The sequence below is a fragment of the Ostrinia nubilalis genome, chromosome 20 (genome assembly GCF_963855985.1).
Source record: "Ostrinia nubilalis chromosome 20, ilOstNubi1.1, whole genome shotgun sequence".
Lineage (NCBI taxonomy): Eukaryota > Metazoa > Arthropoda > Insecta > Lepidoptera > Crambidae > Ostrinia > Ostrinia nubilalis.
Genome location: NC_087107.1, coordinates 43050 through 57792, shown reverse-complemented (window position 1 = coordinate 57792; position 14743 = coordinate 43050). Strand labels below are relative to the sequence as shown.

The 14743-nt window shown below is 41.9% G+C and overlaps 1 protein-coding gene across 1 annotated transcript in view; it reads right to left on the bottom strand.

Moving 5' to 3' along the window:
- The window catches only part of LOC135081833 (rho guanine nucleotide exchange factor 17-like), a 54235-nt gene extending 40131 nt beyond the window's left edge, over positions 1-14104 (bottom strand). Inside the window, exon 1 of the mRNA XM_063976612.1 lies at positions 12919-14104. Coding sequence (XP_063832682.1) covers positions 12919-14103 — 1185 coding nt within the window. The 5' untranslated portion in view covers position 14104. The remainder of the gene's footprint in view (positions 1-12918) is intronic.
- Positions 14105-14743: the final 639 nt, after the last annotated feature.

Below are 14743 nucleotides of genomic sequence, written 5' to 3'. Positions count from 1 at the left end.
TTTAAAAGTCCATGTAATTTACTGAAGTACATATTTCCAAATACATTGAGTCGGAAAAAAATTAGACAAAGATCGGGCTTGGTGATGTGCAATTGTTTTGTGCTATCGTGTCGCTTGTAACAGCAGAGGTCAGCAGGCCGTTGTCGAACTTCATGAGCCGCCCTAGGCGTTTGTCGTAAGCTCCATAGCGCCCACCGCTTACAGTGTCCCCCAAAACATCAAATCATACTTCTTTTCAGCCAAAGCTGATTCGAAGCCTTCGCAAACGGAAAATATTTTCACATATTTATTTATCACTCAAGATACGTTATTTATGGTTATCCAATGTTTGTAAACTCTTAGAAATAAGAACCTTTATTTGTTATTGATATCTAACGGCACGTGTTTGTTACGAAAGTTCGACATCGATACCGAGAACGATTACAGTAATCTGTCGTCTACTATTAGTTCACCCCGTTCCAGAACTTTCTTATAAATAATACTCGTAGTACGGAGTATTGATTTCATGATTAATACTGGCGCAGCGAAGCAATGGAGTGTAATTTGCATCGGCGGATTAGCTCGCTGCGGCGCGACGCCGCGGGCGGGTCAAGCGCGGGCGGCTAGATTAGAGCCTTGCACTTTGTTGGTACCGGGCTGGGAAATGACATTCGGGATTTATTAATTGAGAACACCGCTCTTTGGTACTCTTATTTTTTTATGGGACAGGAGGCAAACGGGCAGACGGATCACCTAATGGTAAAATATGATCAGGTGCGATTGTGGTCAAATAGCTGCCTTGTTATGCATAAAAAAAACCGTCGCCCATAGGCATAGTGTTATCATTTAACACATATTTATTTAAAAATTTGTAAAAGAAAAAATAATGTATCAAAAATCGGTGTACCTTGCCGGTCAAAGCAGTTTGAGATGAATAACATAAATGCAAAGATTTTAATCATAATTTTCAGCATATTGATCAGAAACTCATTTGCTCATGTTTATTCTATTTGGTGCCTATGGCCGCTCCTACGTCACCCGTGACGTCACACGCGCGTATTGTGTCCTGTTTTTGTGCGCACTATTTTTAAACGCTTTTCCGACGCGTGGGCAGCTGCACAAATCGCGGGATGAGTAATTGAAACGTATTGAGGAAAATTTTAATTTTGAACCGACGACACATTATCAAGAGATATTAAATACTTAGGTTTATTTTTAAAGTGCTAAAAAAAGGTTTGGTTATTATGTATGAATTTCATACAACAAAAAAATAAATAAATTTTCCTCATCACATATTTTATGTTACTCTTATAAAATTGACTTTTTATAAATAAAAGTGTGTATAATATTATGACGTGTTAGGTCTTGTAGTTTTCCGATCACCATGAAATCGCAAGACCCGCAAGTGTAAGAAACAATATCAAAGCTGAACTAAAACCAAATAACATCGGTCAACATTTTATGAGGATTAAAGAAAATAAAATAAAATTATCGACTACAAATTAAATAACGTATGAAAGCGAACGCAATCGAAGCGAGCGAAGCGCCGCAGCGCCCGCAGCGCGCGAGGACGACAACCCCCGGCCAGCGCTGGAAAATAATTTTCCACGCAGCGCTGTTTACTCGAGTGGACGTTACATAAGGCGATTTCTTATTCTTATGATACGAAGCTTCTTTCTATTGAAAATGAAATGTGAAATAAAAATATTCCATTTCTATAATATGTGCTGTAACGTTTCGGCTCTGTTGAACAACTGAATATGAATGGGTGTCTAATGTGTGGAAATATAATAAAGTTGAAGCTCTATTCTTAACAATTATTCATTTCTGTAAATGACGACGCCGACGCACCGAAAATTTTCCATAAAATATTATTTGTTGGGCTATCTTGAGATACAGTATTAAACACAACAATAAAAATAAAGCCAAAGGTCACTTTATTTGAATTTGAACGCCTTATGTTACAAAAACAAAGATAATAAGAGACAACCAACTTAGAAACTGCCTTTACTAAAATGTATTAAACCCCAGCCGACGTAGTCAGTGCCATACATACAGAGTACACAGCTTAGTTCCTCCATTCTTTGCACAGCCATTAACTGTCGTGATTCGCCGCGTAACGTAATACGCTATTATGTGGACGCTTTATTGACCACTTACATTCAATAAACTTTGTATGGCCTGAAGACTTGCGTAATTGTGTGCACCCGCGTTATGATTGAAGTAATTGAGTTTACTTTCAACGTTTACGAGCAAAAAAGGTTTTGACGTCTTATAAAATATGTTATGTATTTATGTGAGTGCTCTCACTAGAGAGTAAGAGTGGTTCTAATTACTAAAAAGTGTTTTTTTTATATTCAACCCAAGTCCATTCCGAAAATCACACTTCAATTTCAAAGCGTCACAGTACGCATGCAAAATCTAAAGATTTCCACCGTGATATCTAGATTAGTCTACTAGATACCTAGGTATTTATCTGTAATTCCCCCTTTTCAACTGAATTGCTAGCTTGTTCTACGAGATAGAGACAACTAGGTTCACGTCGATTTAAAATGTTAATTTTCCAATTCACTCAGCCACGAAGCTGACATAAATATTGTCCCTGCTGAAGCACTCGTTTTCTACGAGCATTCAAATCTAGGTATTCCGATTTCAAGATTTTTTATGCGTTTTTATTCGCCTCGTAAACGATTCGGCTCTTCGATATACTCGTACCTCATAAATGTTTTTATCATGTCATTTCTGGTTGTGGATCAAAAAGTGGCGGCTGCTAAGGATTGTGGCGGGTAGTGATAGCTATTAATAGCTCGATAAATGGTTAAGGGCCGCGCTGACTGCCGCGAGCCGTCGCCAGCGCCCGTGACATCATCGACGCGATCGACTGCCTGATCGTCGGCATATCGGGGATTACCACCATCTCATATAGCTCGTTAATTTTACATCAGTGTAACAAAATACAGTTGAAGATAACGCTTCATTACTAGCTTACCTAAAGACTACAGTTACTTCAACCCTGGGTTGCACCATCTTACTTTAACTATAACAAACGTCAAAAGTCCGTTAAACTCCATACAAAACTACCGTTATAGTTAAGGTGATGCAACTCAGCCTAAAAGCTTTCAAGAGGAGAGCGTATCTTCACCTTAAAGGCCGGCAACGCACCTGTAACGCCCCTGGGTCTGCGGGTGTCTATGGGCGACGGTAATCACTTACCATCAGGTGATCCGTCTGCTCGTTTGCCTCCTGTCACATAAAAAAAAAAGTGCAAAAGCCAAGATTCGTCTTCTTCTTCTATCTGACATCGTTTCAGTCTGATTAATTATTTTACTATCTAGCTTTACAAACAACGAAATCATTCTAAACGGTGAAGAGAAACAAACTAACCAAACTAGAAACCTCTCAGAACTGCATTTCCAACATGTTATTGTTTGTGTAATGATACTGACAATCTTCATTTCAAATTGTGAGCTAAATATACGACCTCATAGATCACAGCCCAACAGTGATGAGAAATTAGTGACAACGCGCAAGCCCACTCGCCCACGCCCAGCACGCCGTATGTCATCTGCCCACTCCCAATAAACGTCCGAGCAACATATTGTTTGGACACTATGCTCCAGGTACTCATTGTAAATCTTTCCACAGCAATCGCTTCATTTATTGTTGGTATTATTTTGATTTAGCGATTTTTAAAGACTGTTTTCTTATTTTTGTTATTACACTTAAATAAAAATCCGAGATCAGAAGGAGTTTCTTTGCTTTAAATGCATATTAAATTATCTGTATTTTTAAATAATATATCTAAGCGCTTCTGTTCCGGGAGATCGAATAGTCGTATTGCATTATGAAGTAGTGAATCTCGTACCTATTGTAACAATAATTTTCAGCATCGAAAAATAAATAAAATATTCGAAAAATAATAAAGATAAGGCGTTTACTTAGATGAGACTCAACATTGTGCTTATTCAACAGAAATAAAGAAGTTTGTAGATAAAGTCTGTTTAGTGTCCCAAAAACGTCCAGCCACTGCTGAAATTCTTCCCGATATTTTCCATATTTTCAGTTTAACATATTCCGCGAACATCGGAGAGTCGAACGACAAAACAAATGACTCACAATAATGTTGGGGACTAAAAATAAATCGGTGTATCTCATTCATAAGTAGTAGGTGTGTATAGCGTTGCGTAATTACGGCAGATTCCTTGGCAATGGCATTCGCGCCGAAATAGATGTGCAGCGTCAGCGGCGACCGCGCGCTGTTGCTGCGTGACGCTGCGACCGCACGAAATGAAAATAAATCACTTTATGTAATTGCTTCCACTTATTAATTTATGACAGAATACAATATATTACAAGATACGAATATTTATAGATAAAGTAAAAAATTAAAAATTAATTTAGAAAAACAAACATACTAAAGTAATTTTTGCTCTACGCACCCTGTTTCAACTTTTTGGTTGCCTCACTACTGTAATATGAACACTGCAATTTTTTAAAGCTTATTCACGATGTTTGGAACGATTTTAGTATTTTAGGAAAACGTTCACTCGCAGGAATCATAATCAGACTGTGACTCAAATTGTGCAAATAAATATTTGAATTTGAAAATCACTGTGTAAAACTATGTGTGTGAGATTATCTTTTCATTAAATACCGAAAATGTTTACGTTTTTTCTATTATTTGTATCACAGTTGATATCCAGCTAGCAATAACAAGTAAATCGTAGTCAGGCCTTCATGCATAATACATCGTGTGAAGTTACAGAGCATATCAAGCCCTTGCTCCGGAAAAAAAAATATACTCTCAGCTCTATCTATCTCTCTTACTCGCCCTGAAATACAAGCACAAATGCAAGAGCCAGAATGTAGAGTCGAAAACAAGGATATTGTTTTGCCAAGCAAGGAACCAGGCCCACGTGTACCATCTCTGAATGAATACATTTAACTCGGAGAACGATACCATCTTGCTTTTTATCGCAGTATCCATTTCTTTAATTTATGCTCTACAGTAAATTTTCTTCGAAAGCGAAGTTAACAAGTTTCTTGTTGAAATCTTTGCAATGAAAGAACTGAGTTTTACGTAGAAACAAAGAATTTTAACAAATATCTGCATCCACCGTTAATAAATTACTGAATTTTATTTAATAATTTAATATTGGTCGACTTTCGCTGCGACGAAGCTTGAGTGAGTTGTATCTATATCTTGAGCGCTGCCTGCCTGTCATTCTAGATGTGGATGGATATTGCGCTTTGTGTGCTTGTTCTAAGCTCAGAGCGCACATCCTCAAGTTGTTGATTTAATCTTAAAGCTTGAGTAAGCCAGATAAAGCTGTAGCCCATAACTTCCTCATAAGACTTACGAATAAAGACGATACAACTCTCGCATTCGTAGAATTCCCTTCAAAAGTAATAACAGCGAATGGAATCTAATAAAGTTCGCAGTCTCTTTGATAAATCACGACCGACGCCTCTCGGTGGACGTGGCCTTACATTTTTATCGCAGAGAGTATTATTTTTAAATCTGACCTCCGATGTTGATCATTACGCGATCGTAACCTTTCTGGCGACTTTTTAAGATGGAATTTTTATACATTTTTGAAACAATGTGCACGTATCAGTTCGTATCAGAGAGGCCCATGACCTACATTGGTGTAAACATTTAACAGACGACCTTTGTTGCAACATAAAAGTGCAGTGTAAGCTCTTAGGCCGCGGTCACACTGTCGCCGCGTGACTCGTGCTTGTCGGCAGTCTCCACCATCCTTCTTGACATTGACTTACGGTGTGTTGCGGCGCCAGGGCACCGTCACTTCGGCGCGTTTCTGACATATTTATGTCGTGTCAAAGACTAAATAAATAGTAACATAAACATTATTTGCAATCGGCGTAAGAGCCGACTTTAACTTTTCTGTAGCAAAACACATTAGGTATGATGTACCATACCTCACGATTGTACTTCCTAATCGCTTCCAGCGTTCTTATGAACTCTGCAAGATGTATGTAAGGCATCCGAAGTTTACCGTCGTAAATAAAATTCCTGGCGCAATACACACCGCTCTTCGAGGAACACATTAGCGCGATGAGGCTACACACACGAGCCGTGTAGTCTATTAGCTATGCCATATGCGTACACTGGTATTAAAATGACACAGCGGCAGATTGAAGTAAACAAAAGATTGTCAAATGTTGCGAGTGACTAACGCTGGGTTGCACCATCTTACTTTAACTGTGACAAACGTCAAAAATCTGTCAAACTCCATGCAAAAATCACCGGTTATCGACATAGTTAACGTCAAAATTAGGTGGTGCAACCCACCCTTACTTATGAGTATACTAATCAGTTTATGGAGATTTCCTTAGTAATGCTTGTCATTGCAGTAATGACGATTTTCAGTGTGAATTATTATTATAATTAGGCTTGTAGAATTAGTATTGAAATCAGACTTAATTCCTAGAAAAGCTTTTATTAATTTAATGGCTTCATTTGCTGCCCAATATGACTTTAACTCGTAGGTTTTCTCCTTCGGAGTTGTGCATACGTGGTGGGCCAAAAGGGTCATTTTTGCGGTTTTACGGTTATATCTCGTAAAAATCTTCAGTACCGATAACTGATCTTCATATCAGTTGTACGAATTTAATCCTGAATCGCAGTTACAATTTATCGATTTTGTTAAAAATGAAACCCTAGCATATTATTGTGTATCACGCTCTTTCCTGCGCCAGCGCAAGCAAGATGTTTTGATTGCGCGCCGATCGCAGCGTGTGGCGCAGACAATGGCAACGGGACCGAACTAATCGCATTAACACCCTGACCCGCGAACTATACGTGATGGGACTGACAAAAAATGAGCCAAGCTCTCCATACATAGCGTGAATTTCCCATAACTCTATCCAGTAGGCCTTCCAAGAGCATTTAATTTGATATAGTTATTCAAAACTGAAATCTACGATCCTGTCGTTAATCATGTCAAGATAAATGCTGAACCTATCCTAGCCTATTGGCGCAGTGGTCTAATTTTATTTTTTTCTTCTTTTTCTTTTCGTATTGTGTTGTTGTTGTTTATACATTGGGCTTACTGTGATCAATAAAGTCCATTCTATTACTATTTAAAATGTTTTGATTACTTTATTTGAGTAGGTATTGATCATATTTTGTACAGTAAAGTAAAAGTGCTATTGTTCAGGTAATATACCTTTTACTTATAGACTTACTAGCTTTCCGCCCGCGGCTTCGCCCGCGTGGAATTTTATCTGTCACAGAAAAACTTTATCGCGGCGTCCCTGTTTCAAAAACCGAGATAAAAACTATTCTATGTCCTTTCCCGGGACTCAAACTATATCTATGCCAAATTTCATCAAAATCGGTTCAGTGGTTTAGGCGTGAAAGAGAGACAGACAGACAGAGTTACTTTCGCATTTATAATATTAGTAGGTATAGAAGTCATGCCATATAGAATCTGGTCAGGTGGGGATTCTTGGATGGCTTAAACATGGAGTGCAGGTGCGGTTTTGTTCCCCAGTCGATGAAGCACCTGATGTCGTGCCCTGAGTGCCCAAGCAACTGCACTCAGGAGGATTTGATGAGTGCTACTGACAACGCCACTCTTGTGGCGGAGTTTTGGGCTGACACTGTGTAGGTTTGTTGTCGACACGAAAAGAAGAAGAAGTATAGAAGTATAACTATTTAATTAATATTAATAATACAAACTGAAATTGCAAATACTATCACTGAAACTCTCATAACATTACTTTGTGGACCTTAAGAACTGAAATCTTGGCCTGTCCACTGCCACGCGAAGTGATTGCAAAAAGCAATCAAGGCGCGGTCGCGCGGAGGCTATTGTGGAAATAATTAGCGGCCATTATATCTGATCCCGGCGCGATCAAACACACTTCATTACCGACAAGAGGAAAACCATTTCGGACTCCTCTAATTGGCCTACTTTACACAATTGGATTGTTAGGTTTATCAGCGAATGCTTTTAGGTTGTTATCTTCTGTTCTGATCTAATAATCTTCGAGTCCTAGAAAGTTTTATATGATTATATTTGCACGTATACAAATAAAAAAGATATGTATATTGACATAGGTATGGTTTCAAGTAAGCTTAAGCTTAATTGAAAATCATATTTAAAACATGGCTCTAGCGTAGTGCAAAGCTCTACAATCGTTCTACACCATAATCTATGCACTATGAAGTATTAAAAACTTATTCCATAATCTGTTAGACCAGCATCGCAGATCTAGTTTTTGTAGCGACCAAAGCTAGTCTGTTAGATACAATTCAGTTCAATGCCAGCTCGCCGTGCAACAATAACAATGGAGCTGCTTTACTTCTTAGTCACTATCTTTTTAAAACAAAGGATTCTTCTCTTAATTAGAATGCTACTAGAAAAAATACAACCGGCCAGTATTGTCCCAAACAACAATAAAAGAGCGATTCTAAAGAACGATTGTAGGAAGAAAATTCCGAACGCCGGGACGTTGGAAGCTCGCGCCGCGCCCGCTGGCCGCGCGCCAGCTGCACCACTCCGTATTAATACACCCAAACGTGCGAATGGTCTGGCGGGTGGACGCCGCGATAGCGCGGTAAATCGGTTGGAATATTTGATTCTCGGTCGGGTCAAACTCGAAATTATTCGCAGAAATTTTGGGGAGCTAGAGGATACTACCGGTGCGATTAAAATTAAATGATAGAAAATTTTATGAAAGATAGCCACCGTTTGGAAAATTTCAGCTTTTTCTTCCAATACTAAGGCTGAGTTGCACCACCTTAATGTAGCCGTAACAATAACATTATCCGGTGCCTTTTGTACGGAGTTTAACAGATTTCTGACGTTTCTCAAAATTAAAGCAAGAAGTTGCACTAACTCAACCTTAATAATTAAAAAAAAATAAGTACCTATCGGTATACCCATTTGTAACGCGTCCTGCACCTGCGCTGAGCTTTTGCTCCCAGGCGGGCGGCAATACAAATTGCCACATAAATCGTGACGATGGTCTTTTAGTTTTGGTCTATATTTTCATCCCATTCAGTGAATTATGTTTTATCAACACCACAAAACTTCTCCATTGTATAGGTATTATTTGAATCGATTGTGGAAATCCTGCAAAGATGAGTCACAGTATTATAGTTGTCAGCTTAATTTGCCCTTGATTTTACTATAAATACATTGGCATCTTCTTGTATTTATGATATGTTATACTCAGAAGTCGGGAAGACATCAAAATTAATCGTAAATCGAAGAATTAGACAACGATAAACTAACGGGTTATCGTATCTAGTAGAAATAAAATTGAAGCGAGTAATTTTTTTCTAAAAGCAACTAGCAATACACTACCTCATAGTTAAGAAAGAGGGATGGATAACAATACTATTCCCAACGAAGTGAAGTTTTACGCCCTAAATGATTTATGCCCTGTAGAGTTCTCGAAGGAAAATAAAGAAGATAATTTTTCACAACAATCGCACAAAGGGATAGAAATATCGTTTAGGCGACGATGTTAGATCTCAATAACACTGAAGTATTAATATTGTGGGGACGCGGAGTCCTCAGCGCGTGAGTAATGGCTTCTTTTTGAAGCCGCTCGCGGAAGCGACGAATAAAAAGTCACCCACAATTAAACTACCATTTTATAAAGCAGACGCTGGACGCGAGCTATAAATTCCTATAATACGGATAATTTTTTCAGCGTTTTTCAGCTCCGATGACAAACCTAATTATTTTAATGGCGCCTATACTGGAAATAAATAAGGTGGCGCCAGAAATCTTTCGGTGACGAGCTAAGTGATCGCCGGTGGCCACTCGATCGCGAAAATAAACAGTGCACGCTGCAGGCGTCTGCTGCGGCGGCGACCCACATTCGGCGCACCCATTGACAACATTGTTGACTTTAACGATTCCAACTACGATTTTACTGACCATAAATTCGTGCGGCACTTCTGGAGGTAGCACTTGGAGAACCATTTCGCGACAATTAATAAGAGATACAAGTTATTTCCCCGATTTTAAAGTATTAAATTAATGCTATGCTAATTAAGCCCATGGCAATTGGCACCTCTAAGAAAATAGAAAAGACATGTTCTTAACAAAGCTTAGGTACTTACCTCAAAATTCAAAGTAATATACGACGACATAACTAAACTTAGCATTTTCCCGGAAAAAAGAGAAAGTATCTGTTTATTACATATTATTTACTTGTGACATTTTATTATCATAATATTATTACTTAACTTTTTCTCACATATTCTACTATTTTTCTGCATGCTATTATGTTTTGGGTTGTATTAATCTGCTACTTGTGAAAACTGTTCAAGGCATATTTTGATCTAAACTGCCTCATCTATTATTTAATACATATAAAATATGCTGTTTGTTTTGAAAATAAAGAACTAATCATAACTTCCAAACAAAGTGAGAATAGTTTTTAAATCGACATTATCCCTTTCTTTATTGTTTTCTTTCAAATGCATTTATAAGTATGATCATATTATTATCATCCAAATCTATTGATACTGGAATCAAAATAAAAATGGTAGGTTTCCTCAATAAAGTATCGTTCATCACAACACTAGGGCGGACTAGTGAGCGACCCAAATCCCGAGTGATTCACGCTCGCTTCCATACCTATCGAAGTGATATGATCTCAGCGATGCTGCGTGGAACTTTACTCAACGATCTGACTGTTATATTCCATTGAAGTATTGCAATTTCTCGCTGATATACGATTCGAATTGCTTTTTGTGTGCGAATCCCAGGTTTTAACAGACGATTACTTTGTAAACATTGTAGTTTTGGTTGGTAGAAGGTATAAAATATATGATTTCAAAAGAAAACGTAGACATGATTATTGGTGCGTATCATCCACGATTATATGATTCAATTTACAGATGACTAGGTAATATTATGTTCTTATTTATTTATTATCTATGGAAAAACGATTTTATTAGGAAAGTATGGATATACACTAGGAATTGTAGATAACTGGACTGAAAAAGGTGTAAGTAGCTCTCAATAAAAAAAGTTTAAGCTTACTTTCATTTTGCTTTCCCTATGAAGAATTTAAAAAGGATTAATATTTTTTTGTTTTTATTCGTATTTAGCTTCCATATTAAACATTGTTTGCACAAATATTGCCAAAATAATGCGTCTTGCGTCGATGATTATAAAAGACACGGAATGTTTAGCCGGGTGCAATATTATGTGCGCCATTTTATTTAGATCGTTGGAGACGTGCCTGCTCCTGGCGCGGGCGCAGACGCCGCGGCGCGACATCTAGCGGACATAATACGCACAATACGTTATGGAGAGCAACTACCAAAAATACATAATAGGTACAGATCCTTGGATTGATTTGATCCTGTTCTCTTACTCTGCAAAATGTACATTTAAACCACTCGTAAACAAGTCTAATTTCTCTTAGAGGTACTACGAAAATAACAAAGCCAAAGCTGGTCATATGTTTACCAAGAAGAAAAGGGGGAATGGAACGTTTATTAAATTATTAGCCTCTAAAGAGTTGAAACAAATAAAAGTGAAGGGAATGCCTCCTCAATAAATAAAGATGATATTTTTTTGCTTAAAGCACAAGTCTAATTGTAGGTACAGACACACATTAACGCTGCAATATTAAATAAAGAAAGCTTCCTTTGTTATAATAGAAAATGAACTGCAGCAAGTAATACCGAAAGGCACGTGCTGTGGATTCAGAATTATAGCCTTGCGTCAGACATGCTTCGGATTTCAGCTCACTGAACAATCAGAAGACAATCTTATAGCATCGAACTCTGCTTGAGTGACTCGCTTTGTAAAAGTTAACGTTACGGCGAGAGCTTGCGCTAAATAAAGAAGCACTACATAGTTTCTTGACCTAATGATTCATCGATCCGATTCGTACACGGATTCGTTTTTCCGAGTACCAGAGTTTTATATTAGACGACTTTTACGACTTTGAACAAGCAAAGTCTGTATAAACGTAAAGATTCTAAAGCAATGAAACCCACGCCTCGACATTAATTGTGAAAAAATTCATAAAAATATTTCGTCACCGTTTTACATTGTTACAATTTAAAATATCATAGCCAAGGCTCAATGGAAAACATGCGGGTGAACTGCAGCGAGGCCGCTCAAGGTTCAGTCCTGAGCCCGCTCTAATACGACGTCAATAACTCTGGTGTTTAATGTTCGGAAATTCCTCGATCTTTATCGATCATTAAACATAATAACATCGCAAAATTTAAAATATTTTTAAGGTGAGATGGAGATAATTGCACAAGTAAACCGCGCTATCTTCATGCAAACAAATAAAGCCATAATGTCAAGAACATTATAGACTGCTACATACAAATTGTTACAAACACTGATGGCAATAAAGCGGTATTTTCATTGCCACAAAACAACAAATGCAGCGAATTATTGACGTTTGTTGCTAAAATTATTACAATGTCTAAGTGCGCACTCAATGAACGCAGTTTAGTGATCTGCATACAATGTACTTACAGACAGGTATTACTGCCAAATTAGGCTTTTGTTTAAAAATATAAAACTGAAGTTTGATAAATATCGAGAAAAATAATTCTATATCATTTTTAAAGGAATAGCACACCCATGTTAAGTTATTATAGAGCTTTAGATTCACTGTTTTAAATAAACTCATATGCCCTTACATTTTTAATGTTCTGGAACAGCTGCGCGTGAGTCAGACGACATTGGCCCCAGAGATGCGGGAACACGAGTGATGTATTTAAAAACAACATTGACCCCGAATACATCGCGGATTAACAGAAACGATACCGAAACCGCGAACAATGCTTTTCATCGCAATCTTGAATGACAACTCTAGTTCATACGAAAGAGCATTACTGACGTCGTATAAATAACGGAAGAAATGTGTGGCACGTTGTTAAAGATAAAACGGGCACAGAAAAGTATTACTCACATTGTGTTGATGCAGCGTGAGCACGACGTTGTCGAAGGCGGCGGAGTTGGAGAGCGCCTCGGAGCTGCCGCGCAGCAGCTCGGCCAGCAGGTCGGCGCCGGGCCGCACGCCCGCCAGCTTGGACGGCGACGACGTGGCGCGCACGTGCGTGGGCCCGCGCCGACCCGCCGGCGGCCCGCTGCCCGCGCTCGACTTGCGGCTCGGCACCGTGGCGTCCGAGAAACTCCGCCTGCCGCTTTCTGCGGAGCGGTTCACGGGCGCCTCCAGGTTCTTCCCGAACGGCCTCTGCGAGAACTGCTGCCGTCTCGCTTCCACGTCAGAGTTGTCCGACGGACTGAACGGCGATGGCGACGCCGTCCGGTCCCTCGAGCACGAATCGCTCTCCGCCTCCGAGGGAGAGTCCCCCCGGGATGTGACACCGTACTTTCTTCTCGTTCTATACGAATCGTCGTCTCGTTCGTCTGAGCTTTGTTGGGAAAACCTCGCCCGCCTCGTTCTCAGCTCCTCCGATCGCGGCCACATCAGAGTCGGCATATCGGACGGGCTGGGCGGCCCGTTCGTGCAAGAATCGTCCGACTTGTCACCGAGGAGAGACGACGTCCGCACTTCGTCTGACAACCTCGTCTCGCGAGGTGATGCTTCTCCACTTTCACGATTCCCGTTCACGGTTAGAGGCGTGTCTTCCTCACCGCCGTCATCGCTGGCCGTGGTAATGTATATACCCTTTCTTCTTTTCGATTTATCGAAGGGCCTCCGACGCTCCCGGGCTCCTATGGGCGCCGGGGTGCGAGGATTCTGAACCGCAGCGAGCAAATGCGCCAAATGCTCACTCGTGATCGTTTCGTCTTCCTTATCTTTGTCGAGCGATCCATCGGACGCGGCCTCCGATCGCGGAGGCTCCTCCTGCGGCGTCTCTTTCGACCACTGTTTCACTATACACTCATACACCGGCACAGGGATCGAACTCTCTAGCGCACTCGCGTCGTCGTCTCGCGTCGCGGCAAAGTCAGCACAGTCGCAATCCGGGTTCGCGCACGCGGGCGGCGGCTCGGGCAGCGGCGGGAACGCGAACGGGCGCGCGGGCTCCAGCGGCGACGCGCCCTCGCTGTGCGGCTGCGCGCTGTCGGCCTGCGACTGCGAGCCGTCGCTCTCCTCGCGCAGCTCGTGCAGCACGCGCGGCGCCATGAGCGCGGGCAGGCTGCCGCCGGCGGGCGCGCGCGCGGCGGGCCGGCGCGGCAGCGGGTGCGTCAGCGAGCGCGCGCCCGGCGCCCGGTGCGGCGCCTCGGGCGGCGGCGACCGCGGCGCCGGCGACGCGTGCGCCAGCAGGCCCTCGTCCGACCCCACCGCCGAGTCCACGGACGCCACCGACCCTCCCTCCGTGGCGTTGTCGAGGCTCGCCGAGTCGGGGGCTCGCGCCGCCCGCCGCCCGAAATCGAACACGGACGGTTGCCGCGGGCCGCGATAGCTGTACTTGTCCGACGCGAAGTCGCCCTGCGAGAAGGACGCGCTCCGGTACGGGATGGTCTTCTGCGCGTACGAGCCGACTATCGACCGCGGCTCGACCCGGACGAGCGTGATGTTGTCGGCGTCGAAGTCGTCGCAGCGGTCGACGGAGACGCCGCGCGGCGGGCTGTGGCGGTGGCGCGCGCGCGGCGGCGGCACGGGCGGCAGCACGGGCGCCGAGTGCGGCGGCGGCGGCGGCGGCGGGGGCGGCGGCGGCGGCGCGCGCGGCAGCAGGCGCTCGGTCAGGGCCTGCAGGCGCTGGTGGCGCGAGGGCCGCTCGTCGCGCGCGCGGCCCAGGCGGCGCTGCAGGCGCTCCAGCGTG